General features: G+C 54.8%; 7 protein-coding genes across 7 annotated transcripts; 3 read left to right on the top strand and 4 right to left on the bottom strand.

The window, feature by feature from the left end:
• Positions 1-63: 63 nt before the first annotated feature.
• On the bottom strand, positions 64-3542 carry J7T55_002120 (uncharacterized protein; the record flags this gene model as incomplete). Its single annotated transcript, XM_053133499.1, has 2 exons — positions 64-2687; positions 2744-3542. 2 exons carry the CDS (start codon positions 3540-3542, stop codon positions 64-66), a joined length of 3423 nt encoding a protein of 1140 aa, XP_052988679.1.
• Positions 3543-5835: 2293 nt separating this feature from the next.
• Positions 5836-7543, top strand: J7T55_002119 (sugar transporter; the record flags this gene model as incomplete). The annotated part of the gene is made up of 3 exons (XM_053133498.1): positions 5836-6045; positions 6103-7284; positions 7358-7543. The coding sequence occupies 3 exons, from the start codon at positions 5836-5838 to the stop codon at positions 7541-7543; spliced, it is 1578 nt and encodes a 525-aa protein (XP_052988678.1).
• A 789-nt stretch (positions 7544-8332) lies between these two features.
• Positions 8333-9667, bottom strand: J7T55_002118 (uncharacterized protein; the record flags this gene model as incomplete). The annotated part of the gene is made up of 1 exon (XM_053133497.1): positions 8333-9667. The coding sequence occupies one exon, from the start codon at positions 9665-9667 to the stop codon at positions 8333-8335; it is 1335 nt and encodes a 444-aa protein (XP_052988677.1).
• A 1763-nt stretch (positions 9668-11430) lies between these two features.
• J7T55_002117 (uncharacterized protein) lies at positions 11431-11763 on the bottom strand (the record flags this gene model as incomplete). The annotated part of the gene is made up of 2 exons (XM_053133496.1): positions 11431-11586; positions 11656-11763. 2 exons carry the CDS (start codon positions 11761-11763, stop codon positions 11431-11433), a joined length of 264 nt encoding a protein of 87 aa, XP_052988676.1.
• Positions 11764-12598: 835 nt separating this feature from the next.
• On the top strand, positions 12599-13614 carry J7T55_002116 (E3 ubiquitin-protein ligase arih1l; the record flags this gene model as incomplete). The annotated part of the gene is made up of 2 exons (XM_053133495.1): positions 12599-12867; positions 12927-13614. The coding sequence occupies 2 exons, from the start codon at positions 12599-12601 to the stop codon at positions 13612-13614; spliced, it is 957 nt and encodes a 318-aa protein (XP_052988675.1).
• A 139-nt stretch (positions 13615-13753) lies between these two features.
• Positions 13754-15358, bottom strand: J7T55_002115 (uncharacterized protein; the record flags this gene model as incomplete). Its single annotated transcript, XM_053133494.1, has 2 exons — positions 13754-13996; positions 14057-15358. The coding sequence occupies 2 exons, from the start codon at positions 15356-15358 to the stop codon at positions 13754-13756; spliced, it is 1545 nt and encodes a 514-aa protein (XP_052988674.1).
• Positions 15359-15909: 551 nt separating this feature from the next.
• J7T55_002114 (glycosyltransferase family 57 protein) lies at positions 15910-17760 on the top strand (the record flags this gene model as incomplete). Its single annotated transcript, XM_053133493.1, has 2 exons — positions 15910-16141; positions 16220-17760. The coding sequence occupies 2 exons, from the start codon at positions 15910-15912 to the stop codon at positions 17758-17760; spliced, it is 1773 nt and encodes a 590-aa protein (XP_052988673.1).
• Between the last annotated feature and the right edge of the window lie 1276 nt (positions 17761-19036).

The raw sequence follows: 19036 nt of genomic DNA, 5'->3' as shown, positions 1-19036 counted from the left end.
GTCGTGAAATTCGTTTGGTGACAAAATGTTACATTACTACGCAGTTTTGGCCGAAACAAGACTCTACAACTGCTCGATGCCAGAGATCAGATGATCGAGCATCTGGTCGTTCACGTCCCCACTAAGCACATCACTCATAATAGCGACCGCACCGCGCAGTCTTCTCATCTTGATCTCGTCCTCCAAGTCCCTCGATTTCTTAGCCGCAACCTCCAACACCTTTCGGGGAATCCTGGCCAGCCGCGCGACATTTAGCCCGTAGGACCGGTGCGCAACGCCCTCGACAACCTCATACAGGAATGTGATCTCCTCGTCGGCATCCGCCCCCGCGTCCGCCCCGCTGTCGGACGCATCACCAGCCCCTTCCTCTCCCCCGGCGGTCTTGGTGGCGGTGAAGCGCATGTGCACGTTCTTGACCAGGCCGCCCATGCCCTGCGAGATCTTGGCCAGGTTCTGATAGTGCGTGATGAAGAGGGTCAGGCAGCGCGTCTCGCGGACGACGTGGTCCAGCACGGCGTGGGCGATGGCGGCGCCGTCGTGCGTGCTGGTGCCGCGGCCGAGCTCGTCCAGCACGACGAGGCTGCGCGGCGTGGCGGACCGCAGGATGGCGGCCGTCTCCGAGACCTCGACCATGAAGGTGCTCTCGCCCGCGAACAGGTTGTCGCGCGCGCCCATGCGCGTGTGGATGCTGTCCATCAGCGTCAGGGACATGGCGTCCGCCGGCACGAAGCTGCCGACCTGGGCGAGCAGGACCAGCAGGGCGACCGCGCGGACGAAGGAGGACTTCCCGCCCATGTTGGGCCCGGTGATGAGGTGGGCGAGCGGCTCGGGGTTGGATAGAGAGGTGGTGAAAGGGATGTACCCGTTGGGAAGGGTGTGCTCGGCGATCGGGTGCCGGCCTTCTGTTATCGAGACTGTTGGAGGAGTGGACGAGGGTAAGAATGTTGGTTTTGTGTAGCCTGGCAGGGATGCTACTTCGGACAGCGAGAAAAGACAATCGAGTGTGGCAAGAGCAGAAACGGCATCGCGCAGGGGTTGGTATTGAGCGGCGATGGAGGATAGGAGCGACTTGAACGCTTGGTCGCATGCGGCTGCCAGTGACTCCTTGTGTTGGTCCCTTTCGCTGATCATCCGTACGACATCGGGGGTGTGGAAGCGGGAGAGTTTCTTCGTGCCGCTGATCTTCATCCATGAAGCTGGTACCTTCTTGAGGTCGGTATTCGCAACTTCGATCAGGTAGTCGATGCCGGCAACCGTCGCGTAAGATACTGGGGTCTTCTTCCCAAGCTTAGCAGCTGCCTCAGACCGGTGCGCATCCAGCTCTTGCTCAACCGATGCGATGCCAAGCTTGTGTTCTGTGATATCGTCCGTCTCTTGTGCCTCAAGGAAGAAGTTGTATTTGTCATCTGCCCGAGCTGCCGCTGGATTGATCTTTTCCAAGAAAGAGATCACGATCTCACCGATCTGCGGTATCGAAGAGACCGCCTCTTTCAGTAGAGCAGACTTGAAGCCAGTGTCCTCTGGAGTCTTGATTTTGGCCTTCGGGTATTCCATAGAAATTTTCTGCAGTACCTGCAGAGTGTTTAAGAGCTCTGGCCTGGAGCACTTGCCGTAGTAGACACGAATGAGACTTCTCTCCAGGTCCGTTCTGATGTTTGTGAGCAGACCCTCGAGCTTGTCGACTCTCCAATCGGACCGATTCTCGTGCAGCTCTTCGACCGCTGCGACTCTCTCCTCGAGTTGCTCTTTGTCCAACAAAGGCCGCCCTATCCACTTTCGAAGAAGTCTCTGGCCAAATTTCGTATGTGTCTTGTCAATAGCCCAAAGTAGACTCCCTTTGTCTGAATGGTCTGTCTGATTTCTGTAGACCTCCAAGCTTTCCAGCGTCGTGCCGTTGATGAGCATGTGTGTCCTGGTAGAAAACGATGTGAAGTATTTTGTCAAATCAAAAATATGCTCGAGACCGTACTCAGTCAAGTGGGTGATCATTGCTGACAAGCAGATGGTGACGGCTTCGGGCAGCTTCAAGACCTTCTCTAGTAAAGCCGATGACCGCTCGTCAGCATCCTTGAGCTTCCCGGCATAGAACTGTGTCACATGCGAATATGCCTCAGCGGCCATGGTCTTGCTCTTGGGGACCCTCTCAACGCGACTTCGATCTCCGAACACGTTGGTGCTACTGCCGGAAAGATGCTGAAGGAGTTTGTCGCTGGCCTTTGTCAGGTCCCCAACAATGAGGAACTCGCAAGGCGAGATGTGCAGAAGTCGAGTTTCAATTTCGCGGCGCATAAAACCGTCCTCGAAAGTGTCGTAGATTATATCTCCCGTAGCTGGTTGGACGGCCAATATTCCCACGTCTACCTTCTCGTCGGTGCCCCAGCCCTTGGCTTTGGACTCTGTGATACAGAGCAAGTACCCGCCTGCTGGAGCACCAGTGCCTTCCTTGTCTGAGGACTGGTCGAGCTCGCCGAGTTCATCCACATATGTGCCCTTGGTATAGACATTTGTGAGTTTGCGCACGAAAGGAGCATTGCGATTGTCCCCCGCCTTCTTCAGAGCTGCTGTCTCGATCTGGCGGACGACTCCGACCTTGTGGCCGGCTGCTACTAGCCGTTTCGCATGGACTGGCAGCCGATGTACTGGAATGCTCGCAGAAGCGAATCGGTCTATATGGGCTTCTGAAGGGTCTGCTAGCCGGTCAGTTGAATGGAAATGCCATGGTATAGCTTGGCCGGGTGCTTACGTTCGTCGTACCGATACTTCCCAGGTATGCAGACAATGCTCAGCTCCTTTGCAGCAATCCGAGCATCTTCACCAAAGAACCTGAACTTGTAGCCAACCTCTACGATGAGTATTGTGTCCATGTGCTTCCTCTTGATGTCCAAATATTGGATCTCCATGGGCGTAAGTTTGCCAGTCTTGGCACCTTTCTTCTTGGATGATTTGGCTGGTCGGGCAGCCTCCTCTTCCTCGGCATCGTCACCACCGTCCCCGTCCTCGTCCAAAGCAGCCGTGTCGTCGTCTATTTGGAAGTTTCGACGCTTGATCATGGCCATACTGTCCGGGTGTCCGAGCTTCTTGACGAATTTCTTGTGCAGCTCCACCTTCCGCCGCTGAGTAGCCGCATCTTCGTCCGCTTCGTCCTCTTGCATGTCACCCCCAGCATTGCTTGATCGCGATTCATCATATCGATAACGACCTGTTCGGGCAGTGCCTTTGGATGCAACAGAGGGGGTTTCGAGTCCGGGAGAAGAGGGCTTGCGGAAGAAGGTGCTCTGTTCAGAGGCATGGTCCTTCGACTTCGCACGTTTTAAGGATGGTTCTTCTGGTCCGTCGTTGCCATGATCCGTGTCTTCTTGGAGGGGGCGTTTGCGAGAAGATGGACTGCTGTCGTTTCCATTGCGGTTCGTGGATGTCCCTTGCTGCTCCTCACTCTGGCGGCTCCTCTGGAGGGACTGCGAGAGGCCATTGACGGTTTTTGGAGTGAAGAAGCTGGTCAGGGATGCTTGCCGTTTCTCAGACTGCTTGGATGGGCCCGCCATGGCTGTGTCAGATCCTGAATGTCATCAGCTAGTGAGGCTGGACTTCGCGTACGAAGTGCTTAACGCGTGCAGTAGCTCCGGAAGACGCGTCGCGCTATCTCAGGCGGTGGGGGCGGCATCTCTGACGCTGAGATAGCGAACTCAGACGTGGTCTGTGCAGCCTACCCCAGAAATGAGAGGAGCTGCTGCAGTGGGACGAACTCCGCACATCCATGGATCAGCAGCACTTTATTTTGACTTCGCCAGGTTATTTTACTTCGCCAAAACAGGCCCCGAGCAAAGTACACAACGAGTCCACTGATTCGACAATTATCTCAGCTCTCTGACACTCTCCATATCGCTGAGCAGATGCCATGACTCCAAGTTTGGGGCCTGTGCCCTACCAGCTCTCCCATGGGTCAAGCAAATTGGAACGGCGTTGAAGGAGGGAGCCCCTGGTTAGTTATGTGTCAAATTCGCCATGACTTGGCTGAGTCGCCTGTCTGGCGAGGCCATCGTAACTTATCACAAATCTGATGGAGTCTCTCTCTGTGCACGACTCGGGCCTCCGACCCGAGTGTCTGAGGAACGGCAAGCTTCGAACTCTTTTTCGCTCTGCCTTACTTGAACAAAAGAAGCTTTGCCCTCAGCCGATTTTCAACCACACGTGGGCATGTGCTGGCCCCCCCACTTCGCTACGCTGCGGTGGACTTGGCCGTTGCTGCTGGCTGGCCATTGTCGGCCGCGGGCGCCTCTGGCCGGAAGCTCTGGCCGAAACTCGGTGCTTCTATTCATGAGGATTCGTGTTGTCACATGGGCGGATCTGATGCCCTGCCGTCCACCGTCCATCGTCCTGCCGTCCTGCCCGTACCAGGAGCACGCCAAGAACTCAGACGGCTTCGAGCCCCTGGCCCCTGGTACACTACATGGCATCCCTGGGAACTAGGGGCCGTGGCTGCATTCAGGCTAAATGGCCCGGCGGAAGAATTGCGGTAATGCCTCTTGGCCGAGCTACACGGCGTGCACGGTACTGTGTATCCTGATTCACGTCTCGACTTCGCCGCAAGCGCGCGCCTTCTTCCTTCACTAGCAGTCGTCAGCTGCTTTCTACCGGGAGCCCAGAGAACGCCTCCAATCCTGGCACATCTAGGCACGAAGTCGACGGTCATCGACGACGTCGAAGTGTTGGAATCGTGACCATCATGCGCTTCAGCTATGACGGGTACATCTCGTACTTCCATGCGCATGGGGCGAATGTGTGGTTATTTGGTTCTCTATGCTCAGTCGAGCCGACTTTCCGTCACGAGTCTTGACAGGCGGCAAGATGATCGACAGAATCCTCGGAGATTCATTAAATCTCACATGCTGAGCCTTCCCTTCTCGAAGGCTTCTCATGTGGATCGCCCGGAGTTTAACACGCGACCTGCAGAATATGTCGGCCAGGCACCATCAAGTTGAAACATCTCGCATACTACAGTGCTCTCGTCTCTTCCGGCTGGACGAATTCGGCCGAGTACAGGGCCGTCAAAAACACGTGTTGAGACGATGTAGCAATCTCGTCCCGAACTCGACGTCCCCCAAATGTGACGGTAGTGTCTGTCGCTGCTGGTGTGCGTGTCTTTTTTTTCCTTTTTCCATTACAAGGCGTTCGTTCCTTCGTTGGTTTGTTTGAACTTCGCTGCAAGGTCATGCGCCTATTAGTGGGTACCAGTCTTCAACGGCCCCGAGGGCCAGGTTTCGCTGTCTTAGCCCACAGCTTCCCCACGGGCACGAATGGGCACCCCCGGATTCCCCTTACCCTTGGTTGGGACAATGCCTGTCAATTAAACCACACTAGCTGGTTGTAGCCGAAGACCCTGGTCATTGAAGCCCATCGAGCAGGTAGGCCCACATTTCCATTTATCCATCTTCTGCCGGTGTAGTCTGATCCCAGTTCATCGGGCATCCTACCCCATCTTCCATAGGGTCCTAGCCCAGTCTCGCCCAGTGGTCACATTGTCTCGGCCCTAATTGTACAGATGCGAACTTCTGGACCATCTCGCCTAGGCTGGCAGATCCAATTTATGCAGAGTATCCGGTCCGCTTGCCCGTACGTGCCTTTGGCTTGGGCGAGGGTGTGAGTTCCCTGGCAGAATATAGTTATATATCTCTGACCCACTCCCCTTTTAACTCTTAAGATGCCCCGATTCATCAGTCAACCTTCACTTGGCCATACGAACCTGGGCACACCACGCTGTGGCTGCTCGGAAGTACTGTCCTTACAAGTCTTTGAATTCTTCACCTAACCCGCGTCTTGAGTACTCGATCCGTCAGAATGGGTCTCTTCAAGAGATCAGCCCCGAACAAGGAGGCAACAATTGTTGCCCAGCAGGAGGCTCCTAAGTTTGAACATGTCAACTGGATGAAGGAGCCTGGCCTGAGGAAGCTCTACTGGCACGCATTCGTCTTGTGTATCGCGTCTGCTACGACTGGTTACGATGGCATGTTCTTTAACTCTGTCCAGAACTTCGAAACATGGAAAGATGTAAGACTTCTCCTAGAACTCATCGCTCATAACGCCCTAGCTAATCACTGTACATAGCAATTCGGCGATCCAAAAGGCTCGATGCTGGGCTTGCTCGGAGCCATCTACCAGATCGGCAGCGTCGCTTCCATTGCCGTTGTACCATGGTTCGCCGACCACCTCGGCCGCAAACCGCCTATTGTCATTGGCTGCGTGATCATGATTGTGGGAGCCGTGATGCAAGGTGCCGGTAGCTCTTTGGGTGTCTTCATTGGAGGTCGATTCCTCATGGGTTTTGGCAACTCCTTCTCACAACTGGCGTCTCCCACGCTTCTCACAGAGATTTGTCACCCACAGCACAGAGCCCGTCTGACAACGGTTTACAACTGTCTCTGGAACGTCGGAGCTCTATTTGTCTCGTGGCTCTCTTTTGGCACGAACTACCTTAACAATGAGTGGTCATGGAGAGTCCCGGCCTTGCTTCAGGCGTTCCCTTCTGCAATTCAGCTCTGTTTCATTTGGTGGGTTCCTGAGTCACCGCGTTACTTGATTGCCAAGGACAAGCACGAACAAGCTCTCGAAATCCTCGGAAGATATCACGCCAATGGCAACATCAACGACCCAACTGTCCAGTTTGAGTACCGCGAAATCAAGGAAACTCTCGCCCTGGAACTCGAGGCCAAGAAGCAGAGCAGCTACATCGACTTCGTCAAGACCAAGGGCAACCGCTACAGATTGGCTGTCCTGATCTCTCTCGGTATCTTCTCGCAATGGTCTGGCAACGCCATCATTTCAAACTACTCCAGCAAGCTCTACGAGTCCGCCGGTATCATGGACTCGACCGCCAAGCTCGGCCTCTCCGCCGGCCAGACCACTCTTGCCCTCATCGTATCCATCACCATGGCCATGTTTGTCGACAAGCTCGGCCGTCGCCCTACCTTCCTGGCTTCCACCGGCGGTATGCTGACCACCTTCGTCTTCTGGACGTTGAGCACCGGCCTGTACGAGGACAAGGGCGCCGATGGCGGCAGATACGCCATGATCGTCTTCATCTGGATCTTCGGCATCTTCTACTCCCTCGCCTGGTCCGGCCTGCTCATCGGCTACGCCATTGAGGTCCTGCCGTACAAGCTGCGTGCCAAGGGTCTCATGATCATGAACCTGTCCGTCCAGGTCGCCCTGACCCTCAACACCTACGCCAACCCCGTCGGCTTCGACGCCTTCGAGCCCCACACCTGGAAGCTGTACCTCATCTACACCGTAAGTTACGCTCCGTCGGAGCCCAAGCAACAAAAAGAGAAGATCACGTCCACTAACAACCTCTTTCTCACAGTGCTGGATCGCTCTCGAGTTCGTCTTCGTCTACGTCATGTACGTCGAGACCAAGGGCCCCACCCTCGAGGAGCTCGCCAAGATTATCGACGGTGATGAGGCTGCCGTCGCGAAGCTCGACCTCGACCAGGTGGAGAAGGAGGCCCAGATCGAGTCGCACGAGGAGCACTTCACCGGGAAGTCTTAAGCCATTGGCGGTCCTTTACATTTGTAATGATCTTTTAGTACGGATGGAAGGAGGGTACAAAGACCCCTTTTTATTTTCCTGTTTCAATGGCAGTCTTAACCATTGGGTATAGATGGTCCTAGATGCATTTTGCCATGGAAGACCCCCTTGAGGCTCTATAGATTTTTATCTTATCCAGCGCATTATACCCCAAGCATACTTGCCATCTCAGCGTGATGTCCGTGATATGTCAAATTCCTACAATGCCACTGGAAACTGTTTTCCCGGGTTGGCGGGTTGGCGGTACGGCCGAGCCGGAGTGAGCCAACGTAGGATCTGTATGACTAAGTACCAATTCACAAGGGGATCAAATCTACAACGGAACGAAGATTTTTGGTAAAAGATCATCCAACACGGGACGACTGCGAGGTTGTGGTGGCGAGGGTGAGTAAGCATCAAGAGGACTCACGGTCCGGACATGAGCTACATACAGTGAGGACTTGCGGCTTACAACAATGATACCCGATTAGTCCTGGTGATAAATGTTTCATTTCGGGCAAGGCTTGATCGTCCAGGTGCCAGGCGCGGAACCAGGCTCCTAGACGGCGATCATTGAGCACGCAATTCGCCAGCCATCTCGATCTCGGGACGGAACACGACCAGAGGTAGTAATATTACCACTATGAATGGCATTCGGCAGTTCCAAAGAGGATACAGGGTACACAGGCAAACCTTCTGCCACAGCACCCGAAATAAACACAGCATGCTTCCCATCTTACGATCCCATAGGCGCGCTTAGCTCAGTAGGACCTATCCGTCCGCCCCAAAGCAAGGCCCCTTCCACGCCTTTAACTTCATACTCTGCCTCCTGCGCTCCCGCTCGGCATTGAGTCGCCGCGACTCGTTGTGGGTCCTGCGTATCTGGCGGTGAAGAGGCTGAGGGGCAGGAGGCTTGCGGTCTTTAGAGAGGGCGTCGAACGCCTTGAGATCCGCCAGGAACCGGCGCAGCCGGAGCCCGGTCCTGTCGCGGATCCACGCGTCCAGATCCTCGTCGCAGGCGGCGCAGATGGCCATCTTGAGCCCCAGAAGGATGTCCCTGTCACTGATGTTGCTGTCGAGGTAGGCGCCCGACTCGTTCGTGTCTGATGCTGGAACTGCTGCGGGGGATCCCACTTTGTCCTCGGTCTGGCGCCTTGAGCGCGAGCCGCTGGGCGATCCCAGGTTTGTGACCAGTTCTTGAGAAGCCCCGAGTTTTGAGGCGACCTTTACAGCGGCCTCGAGCTCAACTTTTTTCTCATACTGCCTCCGCTCGTCCATGTCGTCGAGCTTCTGGATCACTGCATCGAGCGCTTTTTCAAATGAAGACGATCTCCCCACGGTACAACTCCAAGTGGCAGGCAGTTGTGGCGCAATATCACTTTCCTGTCCCTTATCGTCTTTTGGCATCTTCTCAAGATCTTCCGTCGCAACCTCCGGTTCTTCTGTTATGGTTGTAGGCACAGGTGAAAGTTTTGCATTCGATTTGCGCCGCAGAACTGTTACTCTGGACCATTGCTTGCATAGTGATTGGCCAGGATGGTGGCGATTGGACGCTTGTGGCTCAGACCGTGCTTCTGGGAAGTCTTTGGGTGGTGTTGCCGGCTTCTTCTCAATGTCTCTGGCAAAACCAACGCCTGAGTGCTGGGAGCGTGACCCTTTCGGAGGGACCTGCGGGCTGTTTCTGGACTCGATAGGTCCCTCAACTGTCCCTCCCGCCGCGGACGATAGGGAGCGGTTAGGAATCGGATCCTTTGCTGGAACCGGAGGCTTTTCCTGTATTTCTGCCGTAATGTCTGCACCATCATGCTCGTGATCTTCCGGAGACGGAGATTTGTTATGTATCAAGACTCCTGCTGTTGGCCATTGCGAGGTGTCTTCCATGTGACGACGAAGACTTCTTCGCGGCACAGGCTGCCGCTCGATGGGCGGCTCTTTTGGAAGAGCCCTGTCGGCCAATGGGCTCGCACGATGAGGTGATGAAGATGATAAGGATGTGTTGTTTGACTCCGGCTGCTGATCTCGTGATACAGCTGGGCTGGGAGAATTAAAGTACGCATCGATGATACCCAATTTGTCCGAAGGTGTAAGATAGGGCTCTGCTGCCATGGCTTGAGAGGGGTGGATGTGATCGGCGGAAAACTTTCTGTTGCTATGAGCCTTTGAAGCAACAGGTGCATCCTTTTTGCGAAACCAGGGGAGCAAGGCTTTGTTGACTGGTGTTGCTCTCTTGTTTGAGACTTGCTGTTTAGTCTGCGAGTTGTAGGGACCGTCTTCGCTTTCGGGGATGTATGGAGCCACTGAATTTTCAGGAACCGATTCCTGCTCTGATGGAGTGACAGTGCTCCCGTCAATTTGTACACGAGCCAAAGGCGCATATCTTTCTCGTCGAACATCTACAACCGGCCGCCGCTGGTAGGTCGATTCTGGAATCCTCGGCATTTGTTCATGAGAAGTGACTGCCAGCCCAGCAGCTTTGAACTGCCTGTGGTAAGGTAGAAGCTCTGTCACTGTATCCAGAGTTGTGGGAGAGTCAGAAACTGTGGGAGTACACTGAGGTAGTCCTGGATTCCCGTTTAAGTGGACTGCTGTGGAGTACCTCTCAAGTTGTTTTGTAAACCGAGTCAGCGATTTTGACGCGTCTTGGGTCTGGACTGGCTGTTGAGCTGGCTCGGGATGCGGCTTGCTTTTGGTAGGCATCATTAGACACGAAAGGCGATCCTGTGGCGACAGGCCTCTACTAAGGGATTCTTCGGCTAGGGGATCAAGAGCTCCGAGTCGATTGTTTCCTATCGCTCTCGATGACATAGTTTCGCCTTGTTGACGAGGATATCCAACTGTTCTCGCACTCCGGGAGGAAGGAGGAGCACGAGCGACGTAGCTAGCGTGCCTCTTTGCATTTTTTCTCGGAAATTTGGTCAGTTCAATGCTGCTGCTACCGTCGAGAGATCCGACGTGAGCATACTCGGGTTGCCTCTTCGGTGAGGGTACTGGATGCCACAAGTCAGGTCAAGAGGTAGATATTCTAGGACTGGTGGACCTACCGCATTGATTAGGAGCTTCAGGCACTTGCATGAGTGAAAATTCCGCTTCACCTCGGTCTCGCCCATGTCTCACCGTATGAGTTGTGGACACACCTTTCTGCTTGTCCTGAGAGTAGACGGCATCTTGCGGAGCTGGCGTGACGCGAGGGCGAGAGTGCACTGGTGGGATTGGGCCTGCGTCACGCCGCCGAGGTGTATCTAGGCCGGCGATCCATTGCGTTGAGCCAACCCGGGGGTCGACTTTGGACTTCCGTTTTTGAACAGAAGTACGCGTACCGGAGGGGCGCAAGCCTGAAGAGGATGTCGAGTGGGCGAACGAGACCCGGACCCTGCTATTTCTGTTGTTGACAACACGGCGGCGGCGGCGACCGATCAGTGCCTGTTGTGCACGTCTCAAGCGAGAAAGAGGTGGACTGAGAGGCCTCTTGAGGACATCCTCAGCAGCCTTTGTGGATGGGTTCGCAGGTTGAGATGCGGATGAGGCGGGATTGATGGTGGGCCGGCCGTGCGGACTTCCTTTCCAAGATAAGCTGAATGCAGGCATCGTCCATATTCCAAAAAGAGCGCAGTCATGTAAATCGAACCGGAGAAATGCTACCGATGTTGAGGAGAATTAGGGAAAGCAGAGCATGGTGAACGGGCTGAGAGGCGGCAGCTGATGCTTTGGGTCATTAGATGAGAAAACAACAAGGACAGAAGAAAGGGCCTTCCACGGCGTCTCGACGACGGTCTGGACCTAACAGATAGGGAGAGCATGACTATGACGACCAAAGAAGCAGAGAAACAAGTGATTGAGTGCTCCTGCCGTCATCAAGGCTCAGCTCCTCCTCATTTGATGTCCTTGATGCCAGGGGCCGAGTAGCTCTCGAGCTGCCTCCGTCCCTTCCGCAGCAGGAACTCGATGGCGGCGAAGTCACGCTTCTCAATGGCCACGTGCTTGTTGAACTCAGACCTTGCATAGGCCTCGAAGTGTTTTCGAGAGACCTAGATTCCCATTACAAGATCTGTCAGCTTCTTCTTCACTCGAGCGGCTCAACTGAGCGAGCAACAGACATGAGAAATGGGTGGGCGGATGTTTACATCTGGTTTCTTGCGCGTCTCCCTCAGGCACTGGCGATACAAGCTCAGTACCTCCTTCTGTAAGCCTGACAGGCGAGCCATTATGAATTGGGATGAGATCAAAGTGACATTGGTAGTGTTGAAGTCTCGTGAAGTTGAGTTGCGTTGATCGAGAAGTTTTCGGGTGGATGAGCCGGATGATGGTGGACGTCATTTATTTAGACCCACTTCCTAGAGCTCACAGCTAAGGGACTTGGGTTTCCGTTGTACCCCTGTCAATTAGATCACGAACGGCATCGCGACGTTCGAACTACAATCTGTTGTTCATGAATGCGCCTGATTTATAGTTTGTAAATCAATTGAGTGTATATAATTTCTCTGAAGCTTATTCTCAATTATTTTCCTTTTTGAAAAATGCATCTTTCTCCGTTAGTACATCGCTGTCCTCAGGCCTCACCCTCAGATTCCCCTCCTCCCCCGAACGCTGGCACTAATGCAGCTTACAGCGGCTTGTTCGATTCCTGGCCTAGAATTTCTGCGCAGTATTTTCGTCCTAAAAGGAGGTCATATTGCAGTTGGACAGGTAAACTAGAGCTGTGTTACCGCTGGGACTGGGGACAACTCAGGCAAGCACGATGTGACCCACGAGGTGAATGAACATCTAGACTACCTGCTCCTCAGCCCCTTCCTCCAGAAAATGTCAAGATATCCTGTCATCTGGGACTGAGCTACCTGAACCATGCTAGTGAGGGCAGAGAGCCGTCCCCTGCGAGCTTCTCTACAAGTTCCATCGCTTCCACGTCCCAGGGCGATGCCTCATCGTATCTGCGGTCAAACACGTTCATTCGTACCTAAATATCCCGTTCTCTTTGTAAGACTACCGCGACTACAACAAACCTATAGCCTCTAGAGTTGGCTATCCTAATCCAACTCTGTAATGGAGAGGCAACAAGCAACCCTGTGGAGCCCAAGAGACAACCCAGCCAGTCCGCTGCCGTCCATTTCACAGGCATCCTCGCCACCGCCTTTGAGTCACAGGAGACGCCTTAAACAGTTTCAGTCCATACACCAGAGATTGAAAGAGGTTGAATCTCGCCATAGTTTTCACCGGCCTCAGCCGGCAGGCCACTTGGCAGAACTGAAGGACATACTCAAAAAGACCACACAGAAGACCAGGCAGGCCTTTCAACGAAAACAGGAAATCATGTCAGTGTTCCTGCAATCTCACCATCTCTATACCAAACCCCCGCTAAACTGTGCAGCAGCTCGTGTACATCCTATTACGATGACTTTGCTCGTAAAGATCTCGTCAACTTGAGCTGCCAACACAGCTACTGCAAGCGGTGCTTCCACCTGCTCATCCTGAACGCGCTCCAGACAGAAGCGAACTGGCCGCCAAGGTGCTGTGTCAACCCTATCGACCAGAAGACCTGCCTCAAGAACCTCTCCAGGGCCTTTTCTACCAGATACAAGGAAAAACGACAAGAATACTTGGTTCCAATCCACGAAAGATACTACTGCCCCACGCCGGACTGCGGCTTGTTTGTGCCCCCCGAGAGGATAAACGCGCCTTACCGACAGGCCAAGTGCAAGAACAGGCATCTCACCTGCATGGACTGCAGGCAGGCGTCGCACTCGGACGCGGTCCAGTGCGTCAGGAATCAGGACATGGAGCTGGTCCAGGTGATGGCGCTCCAGGAGGGCTGGAGGCGGTGCTACCGCTGCCAGACCATGATCGAGCACAAGATGGCCGGGTGCCGGCGCATCAAGTGCCGTTGCGGCGCAGAGTTCTGCTATGTCTGCGGCGCCGTGTGGTGGACGTGCGGCTGCAGCGAGCGCCAGCTGAAGCAGATCAAGAAGCAGGCCAAGCTGCGGCGGGCGCAGGAGAGAGAGCGGCAGTACTGGTATGAGAACGGCAGTGTTAACGCACAAGCATCCTCTTCGTCAGTATAAGAAGTCAACCTCATTTTGGGACACTCCCGTGGGATAACCTCTTGTATATTGCAGGAAAGCCTGCTCTTGTGAGGGAGTCTGTAATGCAATACCGACTGTTTTGCTAGTCATCATACCATACATCATATTCAGATTGATTTCAATAATATGACGACGCGCTGCCTGGATATGCACCCGGAGCTGGCCGACTGGCGACAACTGTCTCCTCGTCCGAGCTGTTCTCATCTCCAAAGTCGTCGTTACGGTCTGGTGGGGCACGCATGGCATTCAACGTGAGGTTGTCCAGCACCGGGGCATCGAACGGTTTGAGAGTGTGGATCTCGCGCGCCGAGGGCATCTGCGCAAGCAGTGTCCCAGCGGGAGTGATGGCCTGGGTGAACATCTGGGGAGTATAGCGTCAGTAACGGTTGGATGAGTGGTATGTTTGGGGGTGTATCCTCACCGTGTCGTTTTGCTTGGACCATTTGGCCTCCAGCATCTCGATCACACGAGTCTCCTCCAGCTTGCCAGCGTCTGCGCCCCACGTGGTGCCTTTCTCCACCCGGCGGTCCTCCCGCTTCTCTGACCACTCCTTCTTGAGCCTGCCGAGCCCTGATGACTTCTTTGATGAGTCCTTGACTTCCACACCTAGTTCTTGATACGCCGCGTGCAGCCACCCGATCGCATTGCCCGTCTGCCCGCCCAGCTCGGCGTCGATGCCGAAGAAGCGGCATGCCTTTGCCCTGCTCGTCCGCCTAAGATCTTCAAGGTACTTGACAAAGCCCTCGTTCAGCTTCCCAGATCCTCCACCGCCTCCACCGCCATTCGAGTCTTCCCCTTGCTCTGTGCTCTTCTTGCTGCCGAAGCGTATGCCGCCGCCGCCGCCCGTAAAGCCTCCTTGCGACGCGCAGAGCGAGTGCGCCTTGGCCGCGTGCTCCGCCGCAGCAACGCACAACCTAGCAAACAAGTGCGCCCGTACCTTGGGTATGTCTGGCGCCTTATACATCCATTCTTTGTCGTTCTGATTTCTGTCTTGCGCGACCAGTGCCGGGTAAGGGTCATCCTTGAGCACAGCGAGCAGCGTAGCCTCCGCGAGGGCCAGCTCACATTGCGCCCGAGCTGTGGCGGCTGTTATATCTGCACATGGCAGGGAGGAGAGCTGGGAGCTGTGAGGGCGCTCGGCGCGGCGGGCGAGGTAGTCGTAGACGCTGGCGGCGTCGAGGAGGTGCTTCGTCGCGCTTGATATGGCTGCCTGGCGCGGCTGCGAGCCGATGGCGTACAGATCCTCGGTGGTCGTGGTGGAGAAGAGAGGATGAAGGGCTGTGCGCGCCAGAAGGGTGTATGTATAGCCCAGGGTGGCCAGCACGAAGGCGACCTCGTGCTCCAGGCTGTGGATTTTGACCCTGGCGTTCTCCCTCTTGCCTGGGATGAAAACGTCTGCCAGCGTTGGCCGCCACTCGATGTTCAGGGGCACATTGGACCGCTGGATGATGCTGAAGATCTCGAGGCCATTGCCAATGGTGCGGTGGTTCAGGCCAGAGTCGACGGCGAGGAGGTAGGGGAGGTACCCAGTTATGGCGGAGATGATGGTCGGGAGGTTGGAGCTTTGCGCTTGTGGAGAGGACCGCTTATGCTTCTTAAGGACATCTCGGACGACCCCACGCTGGGTACTCGCTGAGAGAGGGAGCGAGGGATGCGAGTCGCAGGTGAAGCTCGTGGAGTAGGAGAAGGCTGAGGTCGTGGGGAGGATGAAAGGGAACGGCATCTTGAGGAAACGGTCTCTAGATAAACTGTAAGTTCAAGTGTTGCAAGAGACCACCTGCGTCCTGAAGGACACTTTGTGTTTGGTTTGGTACCTAACAATCACAGGCGAGGGCGGCCAGCACAAGCTGGACGTACTGAGGGGCTCAAGCTCTTGGCGTTTGCGTTGGCATTGGCATGGTGGAATGTTTTGGCATCTGCAGTGTCTAAGGCATCTACAGCTCGACTGCCTTGTCACAGATGCAGGGTCCTTTCCTCTGTAACGCACTGATGTCATGGGCATCCATGTGCCTGTGGTCCAGGGGACAGCTCCACTATTAGCCCGGAGTAGTGTTAGATGCCGATCCCGGGGTACGCAAGCCTGGCCAGGGTGTCGGAGCTGGAGCTTGCTTCTGGACAGCTTCCAGAAACCTCAGTTCGCAGTTTCTTGACGATCCTCCACCCACCCGCAATTGGGTCACCACGGACACAATCCACAACCCACAACCGCTGCCACCCTTTGCAGCCAATCCTCGAAATCTCAGTTGTCCTCAGCTGCGATTCTCGACAGCAACAATGGCTGGAACACCTTCAGGTAGTCACCACAAGCCTCGACGCAAGGTGAAGAACGGCGATGGAAAAGGCTTCCAGCTCTCAAAGGCCGAGACCCTTGTCCGGACGCCCTCCTTCCCACTGTCAGCCTTTCTCTGGCCGGCAAGAGGCTCAGTGTCGCAATGGGAGGTTCTGCCCCTTATCCTCATGGTAGTCGGCCTGTTCAGGTGGGCAGCCGGTCTCTGGGGATATTCAGGTGAGTGTTGGCCTGGGGGCTATTCCGGCGAGTTCGTCCCAGGAAGCATGCGACTGACAGCAATTTGTGTATTTCCAGGATTCGAGAAGCCCCCAATGTTCGGTGACTACGAGGCTCAGAGACATTGGATGGAGATCACTACGCAGCTGCCCATATCATCATGGTACTTCTACGACCTAGAATGGTGGGGACTCGACTACCCGCCCCTGACGGCATATCACAGCTGGCTGTGCGGCAAGATTGGCACCCTCATCAATCCCTCCTGGTTCGCGCTCTATACGTCGCGGGGCATTCATGATGCCAATCTGAAGATATTCATGCGAGCGACCGTCATCGTGTCGGAATACCTCATTTTCGTCCCTGCGGTCGTCATGTTCGTGAGGCGTTACGGCAGACTTCTCGGTGTGTCAAACTGGACAACCTCGGTGGCTCTCGTTGCCGTGCTCATGCAGCCCGGGACGATACTCATTGACCACATTCACTTCCAATATAACACCGTAATGCTGGGATTTGTTATAGCGAGCATGTCTTCAATGCTCGCGGGGCGTTTCTTCTGGGCATCGGTTTTCTTCGTCGCCGCACTCGGCTTCAAGCAGATGGCTCTCTACTACGCACTACCAGTCTTCTTCTTCCTCCTGGGCAGCTGTACTTTCCCGCGCATCAGAATCACTCGCCTGCTCGCAATCGCACTCGGCACTGTCGTCTCATTCGCCGTCCTCCTCCTCCCTCTGGTCGCCGGCGCGCTGTATGACAAGAGCCAGGGCGCCTCTCCGAGGGATGGGCTGCAAGGGCCTGATGCGCGCCTGCCCATATTCCAATGGATCGAGGACTACGTCGATACGAACGTCTTCTACTGGCCTATAATCGAGCAGCTTGTCCAAATGGTGCACCGCGTCTTCCCCTTCGCCAGGGGCCTGTTTGAGGACAAAGTCGCCAACTTCTGGTGCGCCCTTAATGTGGTCATCAAATTACGACAGTACCCCTCGGAGCTCTTGCAAAAGGCATCCCTAGGTGCGACCCTTGCGTTCAGTCTGATCCCCAGCCTGATCTTGTTCTTCAAGCCAAAGAAGGAGCTCTTGCCCTTGGGGTTCGCGACGACTGCCTGGGCATTCTTCTTGTTCAGCTTCCAAGTCCACGAGAAAAGCGTGCTGCTCCCACTGATGCCCATGACTTTGCTGCTGGCCGGTAACAACGGTCTTGGAAAAGACACACGGGCTTGGGTTGGATTTGCGAACATCCTGGGATCGTGGACAATGTTCCCTCTCCTCCAGCGGGTCGACTTGCGTGTTCCATATGCCGTGATCACCGGTCTTTGGGCTTATCTGCTCGGTCTCCCGCCTACATCTCTTGGTGCTTACTTTGAGGGCAACAGCAACGCATTGACTCAGTGGGCCACTTTCCTCCTACACAGCGGTTTCTACCTTGCCATGGCAGCCTGGCATGTTCTTGAGGGTTTTGTCGCCCCGCCGGAGGACAAGCCGGATCTGTGGACTGTACTTAACGTTGGCGTTGGTGCGGCAGGCTTCGGAATCTGTTACCTGTGGTGTCTCTATCGGTTGGTGGTAGAGGCCCAGATCCTACCCCGAAAATCTGTTTCCGCGCAAAAGAAGACGCAATAACATGGGTACGCGGACGCATTCTGAGAACTAGTGCGCGATGTCTCGGGAGAGAACTTCAATTTTCAATCTGATATAAAATGTGGGAGGCAGGGTGTTTTGTGGACATAAAAGCATAGCACGGTGGCATTATACCAGTCTTGTTTTCATTTTCTTCTTATCTGATTAGATATCCCAGTTGTACTCTGTGTACATGCACTTCCATTTCAAGTATTGGAATCGAAATCCAGAAAAGCTGTTACCCAAGACCGTATCAGTTTTCCATGAATCTACAGAACCAAAGTTCCCTGTCGGAGAGGATCTTATGGCGCCTTACAACACAGCCTTATCCAAATTCCATGCCGCATCCCACACGCGAGCGGACTGGGATCAAGATGATGGTGTCCAACGTGCTGACGCCACTCCAAGCCACACAGCCAGGACAGCCTGCAGCACACACCACATGAGCATGCTGCGCGGGCGGAGATCTCACATGTGTCGAATCCTGGGCGGAGAACTCCTCGCCCAGAAGGCCCAGCCTGCTGGTAAGCGGCCTGCCCGACCAAGCAGGCTCGCGGCGATCAACTCTGGAAGCGGCATGTGGTGGTACACGGCTTGCACCCCTTTGGAAACTGCGTCCGCGGTCTATTTGATGATTGTGCATCCGTCCTGGGCGTCTTTGGTCAGCCGTGGGTTCTGGAAGGGCTTGGGGCTTTTGCTCCTCTTCTGTCTCTTTTGCTTTCCTGCAGGCTGTATTTTGCCCGCTTTTCCTTCCTCTTCTTCTGGGTCTGGACCTAGATTTCACATACACCGTTGGGACAGCAACACCACCACACTCTCAAAAATCACAACATGTCACTGTGCAGCCGCCTGTGGCTTAGTTACCTCCTTTTGCAAAGGGTTATCTAACAGGAACGTATCCAATAAGAGGTTATCCCATAAGAGGTTACCCACAGGAGGTTATCCCACAGGAGGTTATCCCACAGGAGGTTATCCCACAGGAGGTTATCCCACAGGAGGTTATCCTACAGAAGGTTATCCCACAAGAGGTTATCCCATAGGAGGTTATCCTATAGGAAGTTATTCCACAGGAGGTTACCCACAGGAGGTTATCCCACAGGAGGTTATCCCACAGGAGGTTACCCACAGGAGGTTATCCCACAGGAGGTTATCCCACAGGAGGTTACCCTACAGAAGGTTATCCCACGGGAGGTTATCATTGCACTGTGAAACTTGCTGGTGTAGTCCACCTTGCAGAGTGAGTAGAGTATGTAACCGAGTGGGAGTGCCGCGGCCACGG

This window comes from Diaporthe amygdali (genome assembly GCF_026229845.1).
Source record: "Diaporthe amygdali strain CAA958 chromosome Unknown NODE_37_length_474048_cov_65_229390, whole genome shotgun sequence".
In the NCBI taxonomy this organism is placed as follows: domain Eukaryota; kingdom Fungi; phylum Ascomycota; class Sordariomycetes; order Diaporthales; family Diaporthaceae; genus Diaporthe; species Diaporthe amygdali.
The sequence above is the reverse complement of the archived record's forward strand: the minus strand, read 5'-3'. Positions and strand labels throughout refer to the sequence as shown.